This window comes from Jaculus jaculus, chromosome 11 (genome assembly GCF_020740685.1).
Source record: "Jaculus jaculus isolate mJacJac1 chromosome 11, mJacJac1.mat.Y.cur, whole genome shotgun sequence".
Classification (NCBI taxonomy): Eukaryota; Metazoa; Chordata; class Mammalia; order Rodentia; family Dipodidae; genus Jaculus; species Jaculus jaculus.
This window is the reverse complement of record NC_059112.1, coordinates 16,766,702-16,787,216: the sequence shown is the minus strand read 5'-3', so window position 1 is coordinate 16,787,216 and position 20,515 is coordinate 16,766,702. Positions and strand designations below refer to the sequence as shown.

The window sequence follows — 20,515 nt, the reverse complement described above, 5'->3', positions numbered from 1 at the left end:
TGAAAGCTGGGAGAAAAGCACATTCCTCCTCTGCCGGTGGCACCAAAGGGCCCAGCTCTCATTGCTCCCGTTCTCCTGAGGTGCGAGCTGCGGTGAGCCAGCCCGGTTACCTTTCTAGTGATTTCTGACCACTCGTTAGGCCCAGCCAGGTTTCCTCCGCAGGCCCCAAGACGGCTGCAGGCGTTGACACGGGGCTTGAGTTTATCACCCCGTTGCTTACTTGGTTAGAGCCGGCGGTGGACTCTGCCAGGGGCTCAGGAAATGGGAGCTGAATGAATGAAAAGTGTTTCCCCGAGTCTTGCTGCTGTGATTATGAAGATCTTCTGATTTTTCTGTATGGATTCGCATTAATGTTTTATGAAAATGGGTTCAAAACACCAGATTCTAAATAGAGAAGGCCCCCAGGTCATAGCACAGATACTTTGAATATTTGTGTGTGTCTTTCTTTGTAAGCAGATGAAAGCTGTTTTTTTTTTTTTTTTTTTTTTTTTTTTTTTTTTTTTTAAAGAGAACAGGATGGGATTGCCTACTTATTTGCTGTTCTTTGGACAGGGTGAGATTTTGGGAGTGAAAATAGAGCCACAGAATTTAGATTTCTTGTGAGGAGGGGCCTTGCTGGGGGTCTTCATAGACCATTGCTGAGAAGCTTGTGAAGGATGTGCATATCCCTGTGCCGCACTCTTTACCCTTCTCATCCATTATTTTTGCAGTTCTTAACTCTTTTACTTACGTTTTTTTTTTGTTGTTGTTGTTTTTGGTATCTATGTCTTAACAGCAGGAAAAAATGGCTTCATACTGGGAAAACCTTAACGCTCCAATAGGTACCTGCTTTTTCCCTTTGAATATCCAATCTGTGAATTGAAGGTGTAGGTCACGGACTGGGGGAGGCACCTGGACGGCCTGCAGGGTGCGCCGCAGCATGTGTGGGGGCGCAGGCTGCGCTGCCCCGGGAGGAAGCTAGGTGGCATGTGCGAGGATGGGCCCTGCGCTCTTGCCCTTTCACCTGCAGTGAAGGAGGGTGTGGTGAGGGCCCTGCGTACAGCTGGCACACCCCAACACTGCAGCTGTTCTCGCTTTCCACGGGTCTTACGACCCGTGTGCAGCCTCACCCCACTTATTCTTGAACATGTCACCTTATAAAACGCAATCGTTGATTCCCAGAAGTTCGGTAAATAAACCCCTTCCACTGGGACCTCTTCTCATCTCTGGTTACAGGCTTCCTCTCTTTCTACTTGGATGTGCAGTTTCCTAATTTGAAATAGAATTGGCTTGGGGCTAGGGGCAGTGTTGAGTTTCATCCCCATCTGAAGATGGAGCCTGATGTCTTTTCACCAAATTGAAAAGAAATACATACATATATATATTTATGTATATATATATATGTATTTATTATATATGTATTTATATATATATATGTGTGTGTATATATATATATATATATATATAGATAGATAGATAGATAGATGTATATTTATATATATGTCTTTCAAATACCTTCTATTTTCTGAAATAGATTCAAGACTAAGAAGTTAAGGCAAAACACACAGGTGCTGACATTGATTTTACGATGTTACACTAAAGCTCCCATGGCTGCCTAAGTTCTGTAGGCCATGACCATAAGTAAGCCCTTAGCCTCTGTTTTGGATTGTTTTCTAACATTTCTCTTTTGATTCACAAAGATGAGATTAGAGGTCTAAGGAGATAAGTGCTTTATAAGTACTGGCCACTTAAGCATGATGACCTAAGTTTGATCCCCAGACCCTACTTAAAAAGCCAGAAGCCAGTGCTTCCATAAACCCAGAATGCTGGATGTGAGATGGGAGGTGGAGACAGAATTTCCTGGAAGCTTAAGGGGAGCACAGCAAAGAACGAGAGCAAGCTTCATGGGGGTGGGGGACACCCCACCTCAGAATGAGGCTGAAAACAAAGACAACCCAAAAGTCGCTGTCTGATCTGCACACAAGTTCCTTGTCACGTGTGCACTTGCATGCGCACACACACACATGAACACATGCACACATGCAAACACACAAATACAGAACCCATGCACACCCACCACAGTAAATGTCACTGAACGAGGCAGAGGAAGATGGTAGATGTGCCGGACTTGGGGATTTGCTGGATGTGGAGGCTAACGGAGGATTGGAAAGTGACTCCAAAATGTTTGGCTTCACCTATTCGGTGAACTTAATTAAACGAGCAGTGCCAGGCTGCGGTACCCTGGGGCTGCAGTTAGGGTGAGCAGCTCTGGGCTTCACTCGTGCAGTGAGCTTACCAAGCATGGACAATACCAGGAGGTACACAGAGGCTGTCGTTAGAAACAGTTTGCTCCTGAGGTGCTTTCGTGGAAATGCAGATGGTGGCACTTTTGAAGGTGGTGTGCCGAGTGGGAGAAAACTGTTCACAGCCTTTATAGTGTCGTAGCAGACTGGTTGATGGAGAATTGCATCGCTGTCTGTTTTGTCTTCAAGGCTGAATGAGTTGTCTGGGGTCGAGTAGGGTAAAGCATGAGGGGAGGGGATGCGGAGCACAGTGTGGCGTTGGGTCGGTGTGTGGTACAGTCAGCTGCACGTTGCCGGGATGAATTTCCCAATAGACACAGTTTATGGGAGGAAGGGATTTATTTCAAGCTTAGAGAAACCAGGAGGGGAAGGTCCATCAGTGGTGAAGGAAGCTTACGTCCAAGCAGAGAGGAACCGTCACCAGCTAGCAAACATCAAAAGCAAAAGCCACAAACACAAAATTGGCAGCAGACAGCAGGGACCCTGATAGAGCTCAAACTGATCGGCAGTCCTCTTGACTGGACACCAGATCCGCCCGCAAACACACCTTAGGGATGGACCTCAGGATCCCCCCCAGCACCACCTCCCCCAGCCAGGTGGCTGGAGATCCAAGTCACGAGTTTAATGCCATGCCTACCTGAGTCTGTGGGGAACACACATTCAGAGGACCACAGTGTGGGGCATACTCAGGTCAATAGGTAATTTGTGACATGATCTTTTGAGGCATGATCTTACACAGCCTGTGTTGGCCTCCTACTTGCTATTTAGTTAAGCATCATCTTGAGCCACTGATCTTCCTGCCTCCACTTCCCTGGGATTATTGGCTAACCCCATTATGCCTGGGCTGATATAGGACTCAGGTTTATTCCCCCCCAACTCTCTTTTTGAGGTAGGGTCTCGCTCTAGTCCATACTGACATGTAGTCTCAGGGTGGCCTCGAACTCACAGTGATCCTCCTACCTCTGCCTCCCAAGTGCTAGGATTAAAGGCGTGCGCCACCATGCCCAGCTCTCTTTTTCTTCCTTCCTTTCTTTCCTTCTATTTTCTTTTCCTCCTTCCTTTCCCCCTCTCTCCCTTCTTCCTTCCTTCTCTCCCTTTCTCTCCTCTTTTCTTCCATCCACCAAGGAGACTGAAACTAGGGCTTGAACACGCTAGGCAAGTATTCTATCTCTGAGCTACATCCCAGTTCCCTTTTTATTCTTTTAGCAGTAGTTATTGGCTTATTTCTGAGAAAATTTCTTTGCAGTGGGAAGTTATGAACCTCATGATACAGAGGAAAGAATAAATAAAGCAAAGCCTTACCTGACGTGCCAAAGACTTAAACCTGGACTTGAGGCAGCAGAGAGCCACTGGATAATTTTTAAGCCAGCATGGGATTTGTGTTTGAGGTGGATCCCTTGTACAGGATGGGGTCAGGTGTTTTAGTGAGAAAATGCAGCCTGAACCAGGGCAGTGCAGGAGGATACCATTAAGTCACGGTGAGAAGATAAAATTGGTTGGAGAGAAGGAAGATGAAGGGCCATCCCCAGGCTTGCCTTCTGGCGTGAGCAGGATTGGCGAGGGCCGTTTCTGGCCGGTGGTGTTGGAGAGAGTGAAATGCAGTGGGAGTGGGCTTGGGGGAGTTCAGTCCGTTTAAGGAGGTGAAACAGAGGGGGCCAGTCAGGTTAATGCAGTCAGTCCAGCGGTAAAGAGAGCCGTGTGAGCTAGGATGAGAGCTGGGTGGCAGCAAAAAGGGTCGTAGGGAGAGTCTAGCAGGGCTGCCAACCTTTGGAGACTGTGACGTGCTGTTGTGAGTTACAAATGAGTTGGGGTACAGTCACAGCTGTCCTGGGTCCCATGGGGCCTGCAGATTGGCACACCTGGTAGAGGCTAGAAGTTTGAGGACAGAACTCTGGACGTCCACTTTAGCAAGCAAAAGAGGCCAAGAGAAGAGCAGAAGGAGGAAAAGCAGACTCGAGAGTGTCTCCTGGAGCCATGGGAAGAGACAGTTCTGTGAATAAGGTTGCTTCATATTCCAGAGGTCACCAAAAGACCAAGATGGGAATGTGCCCAGTAGATTTAACAGTTAGAGGGTTATGGGTGACCTTGATAAGAAGAGTTTTAGTGGAAAGAAATATCAGTAGTCGCAGAATGAGCGAGAGATGAGGTGGAGGCAGTGGCTCTTTCAGGAAGACAGAGCTGAGCTAAAGTGGAAAGGGGCTCTGTCGCTTATACCAAGAGCAAAACCACGTAACTGTCCTCTAAGTGCCTGTTGTGGGTTGGTTCTAGAACCTGCAGGGGCACCCACAAGCATAACATTCAATCTCTCATGTAAAAGGATACGGCCCTCCTCCTTACCTTAAGTCGTTGTTAGATTGTTTATGATACCCACTAGACTGCAAATGCTGTGTAAGTAGATGTTATGCTGCATTTAGAAATAGAGGCAAGAAGACAGTCTACATATTTAGTATAAATGCAGTTTTTCAAATACTGTTGATCCCTAATTGGTTGAGTTCGCAGATATAGAGGGCCAACTATGTCTGTTTAATTTTTTTCTCTATTTAAAAGAAACGTTTCTATTATTTCCCAGTTAACTTTACAGAGTCTGGTATTTGGTTCTTTGTTATGCTCCTTAAAATTATTGTAGTATTACCAAAACTAAGCAAAGGGCTTTTTAAGCTGCTTCTATTTTATTTATTTATCTGTATGTGTGTGTCAGAGAGAGAGAGAGAGAGAAAGAGAGAAAGGGTACTGCCAGGGCCTCTAACCACTACAGATGCACTCCATACCACTTTATTGTGGATATTGGGGCATCAAACCTCGTTCACTAGGCTTTACAGGCAAGCTCCTTAACTGCTAAGCCATCTCTCTAGCCAAAGATGCCTTATTTTTTAAAAGTTTTTTTTTTTTTTTTTTTAAATTTTAGAGAGAAATGAAAGAGTGAGTATGGGAACCAGGGCCTCCTGCTACTGCAGATGAACTCCAGAAGCATGCACCACTTTGTACAACTGGCTTTACAAGGGTACTGAAACCCAGGCTGTTCGGCTTTGTAAGCGTGTGCCTCTAACCACTGAGAAATCTCCCTAGCCCTTATGATACTTTAAATAGCAGGACCATATCCCAAAGGTTGAGGGACATAGCAGATGAACCAGTTCAAATGCTGAAACAGAGCAGAGTCTGTAAAGATTTAATGGACATATTCCTTAAGGATTTAATTGAACATTCTTTTTTTTTCTTTTGCCTTTTGTTTTTGTTTTCTCGAGGTAGGGTCTCACTCTAGCCCAGGCTGATCTGAAATTCACTGTGTTTTCTCAGGTGAATTCATGGTGATCCTCCTACCTCTGCCTCCTGAGTTCTGGGATTAAAGGCATGCATCACCACGTCGGGCCAAATTAAACATTCTTTACACTTGTCGTTTTTTTCTTCCAAAAGGGATGAAAGGCCTGTCCTTGGTATCAGTCTGGTTTGGTACTCCCGAAGTGGCCATTATGGATGCGGTCACATTCATTTTATTTAAGATTGCATTTCGTTGCAGGTACTGACGATGTCGTGGGTCCCGAAGGCATGGAGAAATTTTGTGAAGATATTGGTGTTGAACCAGAAAATGTAAGTCTAGCTCACTGAGTAATATGAATTGGTTTCACTTAAACCCTTTGTCCCTTTACAAATAAAGCATTATGAGGCCACCTAAGAAGTAAGTTCCATCTCAGGTTTGGTAAGTGGCCCCCCTAGTATACCTATGGTCATTTCCCTCCTTCTGGTTTAATTTCTCCTGTCCAAAAGGTACAGTAATTAAGCGATTCAATGAGATGCATAAGAAGTGGTGCAGGTGAACTGAGGCTGAGTCACTGTGCGCTGTGTGACTTTGTCCCCTCAGTAGCTGCTTCAGGTTTGTATAGACGTCCTTCTGAACTTGGGAGAATTATTCATAAAGGTTTTGAGTTCGTGGTAATTACCATGAATTCTTCACATAACTTTCACTTGCAACTAAATACAGCTTCAAAGTGACTGATTTTTAATGTAAAGGACTAAATAGGTCCTTTAGAATTTTTTGTTTACTTCGTATGTTTAATTATTTTTGCCTAATTCTCGGCATCATGTTATTATTGAATCTTGTCCCACATACTGTTTCTTGGGCTAAAATGAAAAATTATGGTCATATACATGTCATGGTACATAAATGATGCAGTTTCATTTTATACTAGCTGCCGTTTTAACAAATGTATCGTAGGTCCTACTTGAGCTTATGAGGCCAGACATGGTGGCCCACACCTTTAATCCCTCAGGAGGCAGAGGTGGAAGGGTCGCTGTGAGTTTGAGGCCAATTTGAGACTACATAGTGAATTCTGTCTAAGTCAGCCTGGGTTAGAGTGAGTCCCTACTTCAAAAAAAAAAAAAAACTAACTAACTAACTAACTAACTAACTAACTAACTAACTAACTAACTAGGAACTGGGCTAGAGAGATGGCTTAACAGTTAAGGCACTTGCCTGTGAAGCCCAGGGACCCAGGTTTGACCCCCAGTACATATATAAACCAGGTACACATGGTGACGTATGCCTCTGGAGTTTGCTTGCAGTGACTGGAGGCCCTGGTGCGCCCATTCTCTCTCTGTGAGTCTGTCCCTTTCTCTCTGTCCCTCTCCCAAACAAATAAATGAAACTTGAAAAATCTGAAAACAAAACAAAAACAAACTGGCAATCAAGACCTTATACATAATTTAATTACTCTTACCTTTTGCATGCCTCTCTGCTCCCCATTTTGCCCAAATAACAGGTAAATTTCCTAAAACATATTTGCAGATGCTTTTTATTTATTCCATGGATTTTCATCATGTTTTTTAACGACTGTTATTTTAAGGTGTTCCAGTTCAGATATCTTGATAAAAATGACTCACCTTGGCATAAAGGTTTGGGAACAACCAGGTCGTTAATATTTCACCTCATCATTAGAATCTCGTTGACTTCCGCAGGCAGTTTTGTGCTGGGCGCTGGGCCAGCGTGGCAGTGTTTCTAAGTGTTACGTGACAGGGATCTGGAGGTTCTGTCTGAGGACACCCTTGGGTGCATTATTAGTGTGATGGCAGTTGGGCCTAGGCTCTGGGTCAGATGGGATTGGGAGGCCAGGGTCTGGCCACAGGCATACAAGGGGTGAGCTAAGCATATACTTCAGAGGTAGGAAAGCCTGTGTGGGTATGGGAAGTGCTGATGTTGGTTCTGACAGACACAGGAAGGAGACACAACTCCTTCCAGCTCCTCTCTCTGTACCAGCCAGTACTCAAGAAAAGACAGCTATTGCTGGCATCTTTTTTTTTTTTTTTTTTTTTTTGGCAGTCAGGAGTCCTTTAAAACTCTTCTTTCTGCAGGAATAGAAATAGTCTTGAAATGTGAAATCATGTTGCAGACTAATAGACTACTTTCAGGATTTGTTCCAAGTGTGTATTACTGCATCTCAATTCTAAGGCGACACCCATAGAAGTTGTATTATTTTATATCATCCCTCGGAAAGAAAACGTGTTGCTAAATAAATTCTTACTGCTATAAGCCAGTTGTGGATGCACCCCAATTTTAGAGACGTTACCATTTGAAAAAACAAGTAGCTAAATCCAATATTTATCCAACCTGTCTGCCACGATGAACAGGCACTTCCTTGAAAGGTATTGCAAACCCTCAACTCCCCTGATCATCACAGCTTCGTGAATTTTAGCTGGCCCCTAGGATTCAGGCTTAGCTTCATTTACCCAGATAAGGACACAATCCTTTAGGTCGTCTTTAGCTTCTTTTTATTAGTGTAACACAAGAAAGTGCATTTTGTGCTAGCTTGCTTCCTAGTGTGAATATCCAATAAGCCTGATTAGCCATACTGCATGCAACCCTGTGTGTGTGGGCGTGCACGCACGTGCATGTGCCTGTGTGACTCCACCCTCATCTTTCTTTAGCTTAATTTTTATGCAGAATTTTAAAAGCAAATATTTATTTATTTATATATTCATGAGGGAGAGAGAGAATGGGCGCACCAGGGCCTCTAGCCACTGTAAATGAACTCCAGACATATGTACCACCTTGTGCATCTAGCTTTACATGGGTACTGTGGAATAGAGCCTGGGTCCTTAGGTTTTGCAGGCAAGTGCCGTAACCACTAAGACATCTCTCTAGCTCTTATGCAGAATTTTTAATCTTTCTTATGGAGGCTGAATGGTGATACCACTGTAAAATGTGTTGTTTACATCAGTAAATGTAGATCAACTGAATAAATTGATGGGTAGGTGTCAGATTCACAAGGAGGGCTGAGGAGAAAATCTACTACTGTGATTAGTCTGAAGAACATGCCACGTCTTCCTTTTGGGGAAGTTTTCTTAGTAGCCTGTTGGTCTCAAAGTCATTTTGCGCTCTTATTTAACAATCACATTTTAATCTCTTTAGAACCAAAAACCTTAGTGCTTTGAAAATAATTTTTAAGAAAAATCATTTATCACGAAGTATTACAGTATCCAACTTAAAGGTACTTGCCAAATCACAACTAAATCAGTTTTGAAATGACTCTCTATTCATAGTTCAGTGACTAAACTCGTGGGACCAGCAGTATTTGGCAGTCTGATGATGTGTGTAATTGCCAAGATCAGATTTATCTTTATAATTTTGTTTTTCTAACAGGTAGTTATGCTTGTCCTAGCTTGGAAATTGGATGCACAAAACATGGGATATTTCACTTTACAGGAATGGCTGAAAGGAATGACTTCTCTACAGTAAGTCCTGGGGCCGCATAGAAGGGTGAGGGACATGGATGAGTAGGGTTAGGGATGGGCAGGATGGTGGGAAAGGGTGTTGCCCTGCCGTCTCCTGGGGGTCCCTTATCCCCTGGGACCGTGGGACGCGGTACGCTGAGTGGATATCTGTTGAGTGGTTTAGGTGAGCCTCCCCATGGGCAGAGGTGGAAAGATCAAGACCATGTTTTGGTGACAGTGGTGGTGACTTGCTGTTCAAGTGTTTATACGTAGAGTGTGGACTGGTACTTTTCTGTCTAATAGAAATACTTCTCCATCCATGTGAGCCACATGTCACATGAAGATGGCATTGAAGATGAAGGGCTAATTTTTAACACAGCGTTTTTGACCTAAAGTACTTGAAGTGACTCAAAAGATGTATCTTTTTCTTTTCCCCTTACCTAGGAACAATAGATGAGTTTGTACTGGATTGAAGTTGAGAAATCTGTCACCTTTATTTAATTATTCTTTTCTTTTTTTCTTTCTCTCTTTTATTTATTTATTTATTTGAGAGTGACAGACACAGAGAGAAAGACAGATAGAGGGAGAGAGAGAGAATGGGCGCACCAGGGCTTCCAGCCTCTGCAAACGAACTCAAGACACGTGCGCCCCCTTGTGCATCTGGCTAACGTGGGACCTGGGGAACCGAGCCTCGAACCGGGGTCCTTAGGCTTCACAGGCAAGCCCTTAACCGCTAAGCCATCTCTCCAGCCCTTTTTTTTTTTTTTTTGAGGTAGGGTCTCACTCTAGCTCATGCTCACTATGGAGTCTCAGGGTGGCCTCAAACTCACGACGATCCTCCTACCTCTGCCTCCCAAGTGCTGGGATTAAAGGCGTGTGCCACCACACCCGGCTGCTTTTTCTTATTTAATAGAGAGAGAGAATTGGTATGCCAGGGCCTCTAGTCACTGCAGTTGAATTCCAGATGCATGTATCATCTTGTGCACATGCATGACCTTGCGCGCTTGTATCACTTTGTGTGTCTGGCTTACGTGGGACCTGGAGGGTTGAAGATGGGTCCTTTACAGGCGAGCGCCTTAACTGCTAAGCCATCTCTCTAGCCCTCTGTCAGCTTTACATGCCATTGCCTATCTGTGGGTATGACGGCGTTTTTGTTGGCATTGTACTTTTCTGAAATCTTTTTTTGCTGTTTTCCCATCACAGCCTCACAGCTCCCTCGTGAACAGGCCAGGCCAGGCTTCCTTGTAGTTAGCCTTGCAGTGCAGGCACAAAACACCCAGCCGAAAGCAGCTGCTGGGAAGAAAGGTTTTACCGTGGCTTACGGTCTCGAGAAGAAGCTCCATGGTGGCAGGAGGAAGCATGGCATAGGCAGAAGCTGGCAAGGGGAGGCTGGCTATAACACCCGCTAAACCCATTGCCAGCAACGCACCTCCTCTAGCAAGACTCCACCTTCCAGATTGCTACCAGCTGGGGACCTAGCCTTCAGAACACATGCGTTTATGGGGACATCCACAGGCTTTATCCTGAACACTTCACCCATGAGGAAACTGGTGCTTACAGGGGCTGTATAACTTGTAAGTGGCAGAGGTGGAAGAAAACCCGATTTTTAAGTCATTTTCTTATTTTATTTTTTTGGTTTTACAAGGTAGGGTCTCGCTCTAGCCCAGGCTGACCTGGAATTCACTATTGAGTCTCAGGGTGGCCTCGAACTCACGGCAGTCCTACCTCTGCCGCCCGAGTGCTGGGATTAAAGGTGGGCGCCACCACGCCCTACGCTCTCTTCTTCTAACAAGATTGTCTGATGGTTAATGAGTTGAAGGCAAAAGTCATTTTTTCATAGATGGCCAATCCTCTTTACATGCTGTAGCGCTTTGTGGGGAGGTTGTCTGAAATCCCTGTGGAATTGCGTCTGTCCTGTCGGAGAACGTCGCCTTATGATTTTTAAGCCTATTGGAACTGCTGCTCTCGTTGCTTCCTGACAAGACCACCTGAAGGCTGCTCGGTCTTGAGCATCGTGGTGGTGATGGCTATGTGGCCATGTCAGGATGGACCTCAGGGCTTCAGAGGAGGCCCCGTCATCTTCCCCAACCATTTTCCTTTGTGTCAAGAGTGTGTGGTACCCATTTTTGTATGGCTTTAGGTCCCCCTGGGCATTTGTCTTTACAGAATACTCTTACACAGTGCCAGGGCTTGCCATGTGTTTTTAGGCTACACTTCAGGGAAGAGGTTTATGCTTTAAGCTCTCTGTTGGAAACTCCATCTTGTGGGGTAGTGCAGGTGTGCTTCACTGGAAGCTGCCACCTGGTGATATGTGTGACCCATGCTAAAGCCGTGAGAGGTTTTCATTTATTTAAGAGAAAGAGAGAATGGGCACACCAGGGCTTCTAGCCACTGCAAATGAACTCCAGATGCATGTGCCTGCCACCTTGTGCATCTGGCTTCCACGGGTACTGGGGCATTGAATCTGGGTCCCTTAGGCTTCACAGGCAAGCGTCTTAACTGCTGAGCCATCTCTCCAGCCTGGATTTGCATTTTCTGATATGAACCTCAGAGACTGGTTTCCTTTTCCAAATGGAGATACGAGTAATGGTACCGATTAGCCTGTAAGGGATCTGCAGTTTAGATATTGTAACCTTTAGTGTTAATAAGACACACACTGCAGCCTTCCTTCCTCTGTTGAGTGAATATTTGAGTGGCAGTGCTATGTCAAGTCCACATCCTATGGAAACAAAGCCAATATTCATTAATTTTCTCATCTCATAATCCAGAGTACAGTCACTCTGCTTCTGCAAATACGGATAAAGGCAGTGAGCGGTGGCCGTGCCACAGCTTGACCTTATGTTATCTTGACACTTCCTCTGTCAAATAAATTGGACTTTTTATTTATTTATTTATTTTTGGTTCTTCGAGGTAGGGTCTTGCTCTAGCCCAGGCTGACCTGGAATTCACTATGTAGTCTCAGGGTGGCCTCAAACTCATGGTGATCCTTCTACCTCTGCCTCCCAAGTGCTGGGATTAAAGGCATGTGCCACCACATCCAGCTAAATTAGACCGTTTTAGAAAAGTTTCAAAAACTATTTTATATTATTTATGTGGGGAGAGAGATTGAGAATGGGCATACCAGAGCCTCTAGCCACTGCAGACAAGCTCCAGATGCATGCAACATCTTGGGCATCTGGCTGTACGTGGGTTCTGGGGAATCAAACCTGTGTCCTTATGCTTTGCAGGCACCTTAACCGCTGAGCCATCTCTCTAGCCCCAAATTATACATTTCAGTTCAGCTGTACTCATTTCTTTAGGACATGGGCAGAATGCAGCCAGTTACTTGCCAAACTAGAAGACAGATGGTCTCTAGTTCAGTTCCTGATATATTCCCTGTTTTCCCCTGTGAAGCCTTGTGAGTGGTCTTTGGTGTGGGTATTTCTGTCAGCATTCTCCCACCAGAACTACACATTAAGCTCTGCTTATAGTATTCTAGGGCTTTGCTAGCCTGCAACACCATACTCGTCCTTAGTCCTTCCGTAAACTAATTCCTGAGACCTACGAACCACAAGGTCAGGCTTATCATAACAACCACCCCACTCCTGGTACCAGTTTTTCAAATATGCTTCTTACTGCTGTGGCCAAATACCTGAGGTGGTGTTTTGACTCATGGGCTCATATGTTTTGAATACTTGGTCTGCAGCTGGTAGAAAATTTGGGGAAATCATGGGACTTTTGAGAGGTAAAGCATTGCTGGAGGTGTGTCACTGAGTTCAGACCTTGAGGTGTACTGGTCAGCCCACTGGGGGTTCCAGACTTGCTCTCTCATGCTGCTTCCCCCCACCTGGCTGATGTATGAAGACATGAGCTGGTTGCCTGCTGTGCCGTGCTTTGCCCACTCTGATGAAACTTACCCTTGTGCCTGTAAGCCTGAAAGGAACCTTTCCCCCTGTAAGCTGCTTCTGGTTGGTCCCAGCAACGAGAAGGGAACTGTCATACCTGAACAGAAGGGTCTTAAGGAAGAAGTGATTTATTGGGTTTGTAGTTCTGAGGGTCCACAGGCCATGGTGGTGGAAAGCATGGTGATAAGGGCATGAGGCACTTGCTCATGTGTGGGTAGATGTGGAGGTAGAAAAAGGGGGATGCTTGCACCCAGCTGCCTTTTGCGTTCTCTCTGTTCAGCCCAGGGCCCAAGCCCATGGGGTGGTACTGCCCATTTTCAGGGTGGACCATCATCCCTCCTTAGTTAATCCTCTCTGAAAATATCCTCCGAGGTTTAAAACTGCAGAGGTATTTCTCTGGGGTGATTCTCAGTCCAGTCAGGTTGACAGTACAGACTAACCGTCATCGAGACAAAGTCCATGAGAGGCTTAGAACACTCAGGTAAAAAATTCTAAACTAATTAGGTATTTTCTTTGTGCTAATTGAATCAACTAAGTCCTGTATTTATACATAGTTTGTTTCATACATAGGAAAACTTAAACATGGCTACTTATATGCACCAAGTGGAAAATAGTCCATCTTTTGAATTATCTGTTTTGTTTTACATTTTAGAGGATTTCCCCTCTCCCATGTTTTTGTCCATTTTCATTGTATGAAATCTGTTCTGTAAAATGTTTTGGATTCAAGTTGGAACTAATGCTCATATGATAAGATATACGTATACTGGCATATATCTTTATCTATTTGGATTACTAGAGCAAAGTGCGTATAAGAAACAGAATTTTATTTCTTACTGTTCAAGAGGGAAATCCTGGGTTAAAGTACCAGCTGCTTTGGTGTCTGGGGAGGGCCTGCTTGTGTGTGTGTGTGTGTGTGTGTGTGTGTGTGTGTGTGTGTGTTTGTCTGTCTGTCTGTCTGTCTGTCTGTCTGTCTTCATATGGTGGCCAGAACAACAAGCTCTTTTTGGCCACTTTTATAATTTCATCTGTAAAGGTCCCATCTTCTTGATTTGCCCAATCATGTCCTAATAACATCATCACCTTGGAGATTAGGAGATTCTGAAATTCAAATGGGGGTTATGTATATAGGATTGGGGTAGACATGGATTCAGACTATAGCAGTATATTTGGTAAAAAAAAAAAAAAAAAAAAATTTAAAGGTCAGGTTTTTTTCCCCCTTAAAAATGATTGTTTCTGTACAGTGAGAGTGTAGTAGAAATAGAAAGAACTTGGGTTTTGGAACTACAGCTTGGAATGGGTTCTGTCACTCTTTTCCAAACCAAGGGCTTAGAACAGTAGCCAGCATTGTGTGCAACTGGGTTAGAATAGTGGCCTCAGGCCACGCGAAGGATGGCAGGGCCTGACTGCGTGACATCTGCGGGCCGCGGGACTAAGCTGCCGCTTCAGAAGGTGGCAGACGCTGACTGTGACCTGGCCCCCACCTTGGGTGTGTCTGTTTTGAAACAAAGGCGCGCCACCACTGTGACCCTCGGGGCTGCTCCCTGACTCTCTGGGGAATGGGGCCTTAGTAAGCAGGTTACACTCTGTTGACGGATACACACATTGGGAGGAGTTTTGCCTTGTTTTGCAGTTAGCCCAAGAGACCTTGTTCATTTCCCACACTTGGGTGTCTTTCAGGCACGGGGGACACCGTTCTGCCAAGGTGGCAGGGTCACTCCCGGGCCTGGCATGAGACAGACCTGGCGTGTCACCTTGGCGCGCTCCTTGGCAGTGCCAGAGTTCTCACTCTGCTTCCTGTGCCCCGCCGTGGAGAGCGAACCACTGCGCTCAGGACCGAGCTGGACTGCCAGCCCCGATCCGGCCAGTGCCTGTGGCATTGGACCTTGGCTTTCCTCTCCAGTGAGGAGCAGGGATCTGGCCTTACTTAACTTGGGGCTGAATGGTTCTTCCTCCCGCATTGTTAATAATAAGCTGTTAATTATTTCTCTAATCAAAAGACACCTGCCTCTGCATTCACACACCCGGTGCCGCTCGTGCCCTCACAGTCAGACCCCCTCCCCCTGTGTTTGCCAGTCCTCGTTGCCCGTCACTGGGGTTCTGGAACTAGGTCGCTCAGCATCACCTTTCCTCCCCTACACCCCGCTTAGGCATCCAGCATGAGTCTGCCAAGACGCAAGTGCCGGCTCTCCCACGGTGGGACCCCCTCTGTTCTTCCTAGGATCCCATCTATAGCCCTTGACAGGGGACCCCAAAACCCTGTACGGTGTGCCCCTACCCTTTAGACCTGCTCTGCCCTGTTTGGCCACTGGCCCTTAGCACATTCTGTTCCTAACACCCGGAGAACCCTTCCTGCCTCCCCACGGATTCTTGTATAGGTCTCACTTATCTCTCGGCCACCTCTGGGCATGTTAGTCCACTGAAGAAGTCTCTCCTCACTTCTAGAATAGTCTCATTTTAATTTTTTTTTTCTTTTCCAGCATCAGGAAGGACATTCTTAATGATTGCCTGCCATAAAAAGTAAATATTTACTTGAGGATTTGGCTTTTAGATGGTTTATCATGATAATGGAGAGACCAGGAGGCCTTATTTATATACATGGCTACCAAAAAAGGAGCTTTTACAAGTTAATTGTTAAAAATCAGTCAGCGCACTATATAGCGTGGACCATGTTTTAGTTTTTGAAGTCTGCAGTATTGTGTTATTATCTATACTTACGCAGAGAGAAAAGCTACCCACAGAGGCACAAGGTCCCCTACCCAGCACAGAAACGCTCTGATGTTGCTAGGGAAATGGAGAACATTGGTCCTCATTTTTAAAGGCTACATATTAATTTGTAAAAATGACCAATTAGTATGCTTCCTTATGAAAAGTAAACACCATGTTACTCAGTGGTAAAAACAGGCTGTCATCACCAGGCTCCCTAGAGGAATCGCAGGTTTCAAATCCTGAGCGGTGAGGTGGGTTAGAACAGCCTGTCCCGGACAACATGGTGGCTCTCAGAGACGTGTGGGAGTGCGTCAGAACAGAGCCAGCCCGCAGGGGTCCCTGTGCCAGTGTGTGCCTTGGACACACAGATTCAGTGCACTGGATTAAAGTGAAAGCAGCCTGTAGAAAGTCAGCCAGGTGATGCAGGGACCCCTTCTTCTTAGGAGGGTGACAGGATCAGAGAATCTTCGTGCCGCACCTCCCGAGGTGATCTGGACTCAGGCAGACAGCAGCAGTGGATCAAATGACAGTGTAAATGGAGGTGTGTAAGGCTCACCCAGCACTGCTATAGAAGTTATCAGGAGAGGCCTGCGAGGTGACAGGGAAGGCTGGCATGGCTCAGTGGCCTCACGGGAGACACCCTGAGAGTGTCTGAGACCCTTAGACACACACCTGTGTTAGGAACAACAAGCAAAACACGGGGGCTGGAGAGATGGCTCGGTGGTTAAGGTGCTTGTCTGCACCGCCTAAGGACCTGAGTTCAGTTCCCCAGTAACCACATGGAGCCAGATGCACAAGGTGGCACATGTATTTGGAGTTTGTTTGCAACTGCTGGAGGCCCTGGCATGCACATTCTCTCCTTCCCTCCAACACCGAGCCCCCGGGCGTGGTGGCACACACCTTTATAATCCCAGCACTCGAGAGGCAGAGGTAGGAGGATTGCTGTGAATTTGAGGCCAGCCTGAGACTACATAGAAATTACATGTCAGCCTGGGCTGGAGTGAGACCCTACCACAAACAAAACAAAACAAAAGGGCTGGAGAGATGGTTAGCTGCGAAATCTAAGGACCCAGGTTATATCCCTGAGTACCCACAAAGCTAGATGCACAAGGTGGCACATGCGTCTGGAGTTTGTTTGCAGTGGCTGGAGGCCCTGACACGCCCATTCTGTCTCGTTCTCTCTCTCTCTCTCAACCCCATTCCGCCCAAAAAAGACAAGAGGATCTCATGGGTGCATGTGGATGTCACTACACTGTGGTTGAAACCAGCTTTATCACAGTGTTTTACCTGGTCTTCTGGACAGTTTCTTCACAGCCTCTCTTTTGAGGATGTTAGGCATCAGAAAAATGTGAAGTTGAAAAGTGATTGTATACTTTGAGCAGAATGTCAGCTAACTAGGTAGTCTCAAGGTGTGGTCACGTGTCAGAGGGATGAAAGTACTTTAAACAGAGAGTCTCGTGGGTCCCACCATAACATTACAAACTGATTACAGCCTGACACGACGACCCAGTGTCACACGTGTGCCTGTCTGCAGTGTCACACCTACATAATCACGAGGAAATTAGCTGATAGATTCACATGCTGAAGAAACAGCTGGTCTGGTCTCTTCAACCATGATGCATTATGAACAAAATCAGGACAGCAATGGGGAGGTGTCTTCAGCAGTGGACATGAACACTGACTCTTGAGATGGCATCAGAGTGTCATCATTGATGCTCTCACAGCACAGCAAAAAGCTCAGGCAGGGCTAGAGAGACAGCTTAGCAGTTAGGGTGCTTGCTTGCAAAGCCCAAGGACCCAGGTTTGATTCCCCAGGACCCCTGTAAGCCAGATACACAAGGTGGCGCATGCATCTGGAGTTCAGTTGCAGTGGCCAGCGAGTCTGTCATGTCCATTCTTTCTCCAATAAATAAATAAAAATAGTTTTTAATGAGAGAGAAAATGAGAGTGAGTGAGAGAGAGAGAATGGGTGTGCCAGGGCCTCTAGCCACTGCAGGTGGGTGCAGCAGCTTGTGAATATGTGTGACTTTGCACATGCGTCACCTTGTGTGTCTGACTTACATGGGACCTGGGGAGTTGAACATGGGTCCTTAGGCTTTACAGGCAAGCACCTTGACTGCTAGGCCATCTCTCCAGCCCAATAAAAATTTTTTTTTTTTAAAGGACATGCAGGGGAGAGTGTGTCAATGTGACAGAGCATTCCCTGTGGAAGCTGGGGGATGGCTCAATGAGCTTATTTACTCTTCTGTCTACTTTTCTGCCCATCTGAAATTTATTAGAACATACAGAAAGTAATTGATCATTATGGACACATCCTACTTCAGGCTTTTTATTCATTCTTGTTGTTTTACATTCAATTATTTAAAATAAAAAAAAAAACCTTTGGTTTTATATTACTCCAATTTATAAAACAAAGTCAGATGATAATTTACCTTTCTTCTGTTTCCCTAGATGTGATACAACAGAAAAACTCAGAACTACTTTGGATTACTTACGATCGTTATTAAATGACACTACAAATTTTAAGCTCATTTACAGATACGCCTTTGACTTTGCACGGGTGAGTTCTATAGAGTCTGTTCCCCCCCCCCCCGCCCCTGTTCCCCACTGTTATCGCCCTTTGAGGTTTGTTTATATACACCACATCAAACACCTTGAAAATGTTACTCCTGGGATGGTAGTCAGTGTTTCTGATTCCTTTAAAAACTAACTGAGCTGGGCATGGTGGCGCATGCCTTTAATCCCAGCTCTCGGGAGGCAGAGGTAGGAGGATCACTGAGAGTTCGAGGCCACTCTGAGACTACATAGTGAATTCCAGGCCAGCCTGAGCCAGAGTGAGACCCTACCTCGAACCCCCCCAAAATAATAATAAATAAATAAGTAAATAAAAATAAGCCAGGCATGGTGGCACATGCCTTTAATCCCAGCTCTCGGGAGGCAGAGGTAGGAGGATCACTGAGAGTTCGAGGCCACCCTGAGACTCCATAGTGAATTCCACGTCAGCCTGAACCAGAGTGAGACCCTACCTCGAAAAAACAAAAACTAAAAATAAAGAAATAAATAAAATAAAAACTAACTGATTCTGGGCAAAAATTTTATGCAAGCACAAACCTACAGCCGCTGACATTGAGCAGTTCTTGTTCCTGGCTTCAGCATAACGTGTACATGGGTGTGTAATAGTTTCAAATGTGTCTCTGATAAACTTGAAACACTTCCTTCTCACATAACAAGGAACCTCCTTCCTTCGAGGTATGAGAATAATCATATCTAGTCCAGCTTCACTTTGGGTGCTAGTATTAAATTTGGAAATCATGTGAATTTCAAATCCAGGCTAATTTCCTGTTTGTTGCATGGCAAATCCAGTCCAAATGCCTGGCAGCGGTTCTTTGGGGGCATGAAGTGAAACCTTACCTGTAGCCTGGTCACCACAGGTAGTGAATTCCAAAACACCATAGGGTGTTGTAGTCATCCAGTTGTGATCTACCATGGTATTGTCTGTACGTTTGTGTGTTTCATGGGTTCCAGTGACTAGGTTTCTTTTGATTAACTGCATTAAAAAAACAAAAAACAAAAAACAAAAAAACTCTGACTCACTCCATCAGTCTCCCACCAAAATTGATTGCGGCAGGTTCTAATGCACCTGCGGTGACATATCAGCTCTTCTCTGTGGCACCTCATTTGTGTGTCTTCCTGCCACCGCAACCTTCCGTTAAAATCACAGTGTGCATGGGATGGATTGATGTTAGAAAGCTTCGGATACAGTATATAACTAAATGCCATTTTTTAGAGAAAGGGAGAATGGAGAGTCTCTCGCCACTGTAAACCAACACCACACACCCTTTCTATGCTGTGTGTCTGACTTCTACATGGGAACTGGGGAATCAAACCTGGGCTATGTTGCTTTGTAAGCAAGCACTTGGGGCCGCAGAGCTGTTTCCCTGGCCCTCAGATACTTTTAAACTAGGCACTAGCTTCTAGGATTAAGTAGTTTTATTACATAAGATTCTTTTCTTTTCCTTTTCGTCAAAGTCTGCTGTTTCCTGTATAGTATGGGTAGCAGTCTCTTTAGAAATGTAACTGGTTTTTCTCCCATCAATAGGGAATAAGAGTTATTCATTCCCTACCACCTCACCATCATTCATTGTCATTAGCATTCTTCATAGCCATTCCTATTGGGATAAGAGGAAATCACAAAGTGGTGTTAATTTGCATGTCTCTGATAACTGAGGATGTCAAGCATTTTTTTTTTTTTTAATATCTGTGGGCCGTTTTTGACACAGAAGCTAGCAAATGGAATCAGCCTACATGTCCATCAGCTGATCACTAGACAGGGCCAGTGTGGGGCAGTGTAGCACAATGGTGTTTTGCTCAGCTGTGGAGAACAAATGAAACTATGAAACGTGCAGGGAAATGCATGGAAGTGGAAAGAAAAACACTAAGTGAGGTAACCGCAGCTCAGAAAGACAAAAATCCCACGTTTTCTCTCCTGCGTGGATCCTAGCTTTCAGTGTTTGTAGGTAAATAAGGGGCGGTGAGATGGACTACAGGCTGGGATTCAAGATCAGAGACCAGGAGAGGGGAGCGGGGGTGACATGGAGGAGGGAAAGGACAAACGGACACATGCATTAGGAAAGCAGAGAGGAGGCTTAAGTTCAGGGGAGGGGAGGGCGGGGTGGGGAAAACAGCACAACGAAACCTGATTCTTTGTATGGTAATAAACTTTAAAAGAAAAAAAAATGTCATAACTTCATACATCCAGGTCAGCTGTTTTCTGACTCCCAGGTCCCCTTTATGGTGCTTTAGATTCAGATGCCAGTTTCCTCAGCGTCCACTCTCTTAGCGTGTCCACTGTACCACAGCCTCACCAAACAGGCCCCTTGTTACTTCTTTCTTTTTCCCCCAAGGTAGGGTCTCGCTCTAGCCTGAACTGACCTGAAATTC

The 20,515-nt window shown here is 45.4% G+C and overlaps 1 protein-coding gene across 4 annotated transcripts in view; it reads left to right on the top strand.

The window, feature by feature from the left end:
- The window catches only part of Dcun1d4 (defective in cullin neddylation 1 domain containing 4), an 82,752-nt gene that overhangs the window by 46,631 nt on the left and 15,606 nt on the right, over window positions 1-20,515 (top strand). For all 4 annotated transcript variants that reach the window (XM_045130057.1, XM_045130055.1, XM_045130056.1 and 1 more), the window contains exons 6-8: window positions 5,797-5,867; window positions 8,914-9,005; window positions 18,026-18,134. In XM_045130057.1, the coding sequence (XP_044985992.1) occupies window positions 5,797-5,867; window positions 8,914-9,005; window positions 18,026-18,134 (272 nt within the window). The remainder of the gene's footprint in view (window positions 1-5,796; window positions 5,868-8,913; window positions 9,006-18,025; window positions 18,135-20,515) is intronic.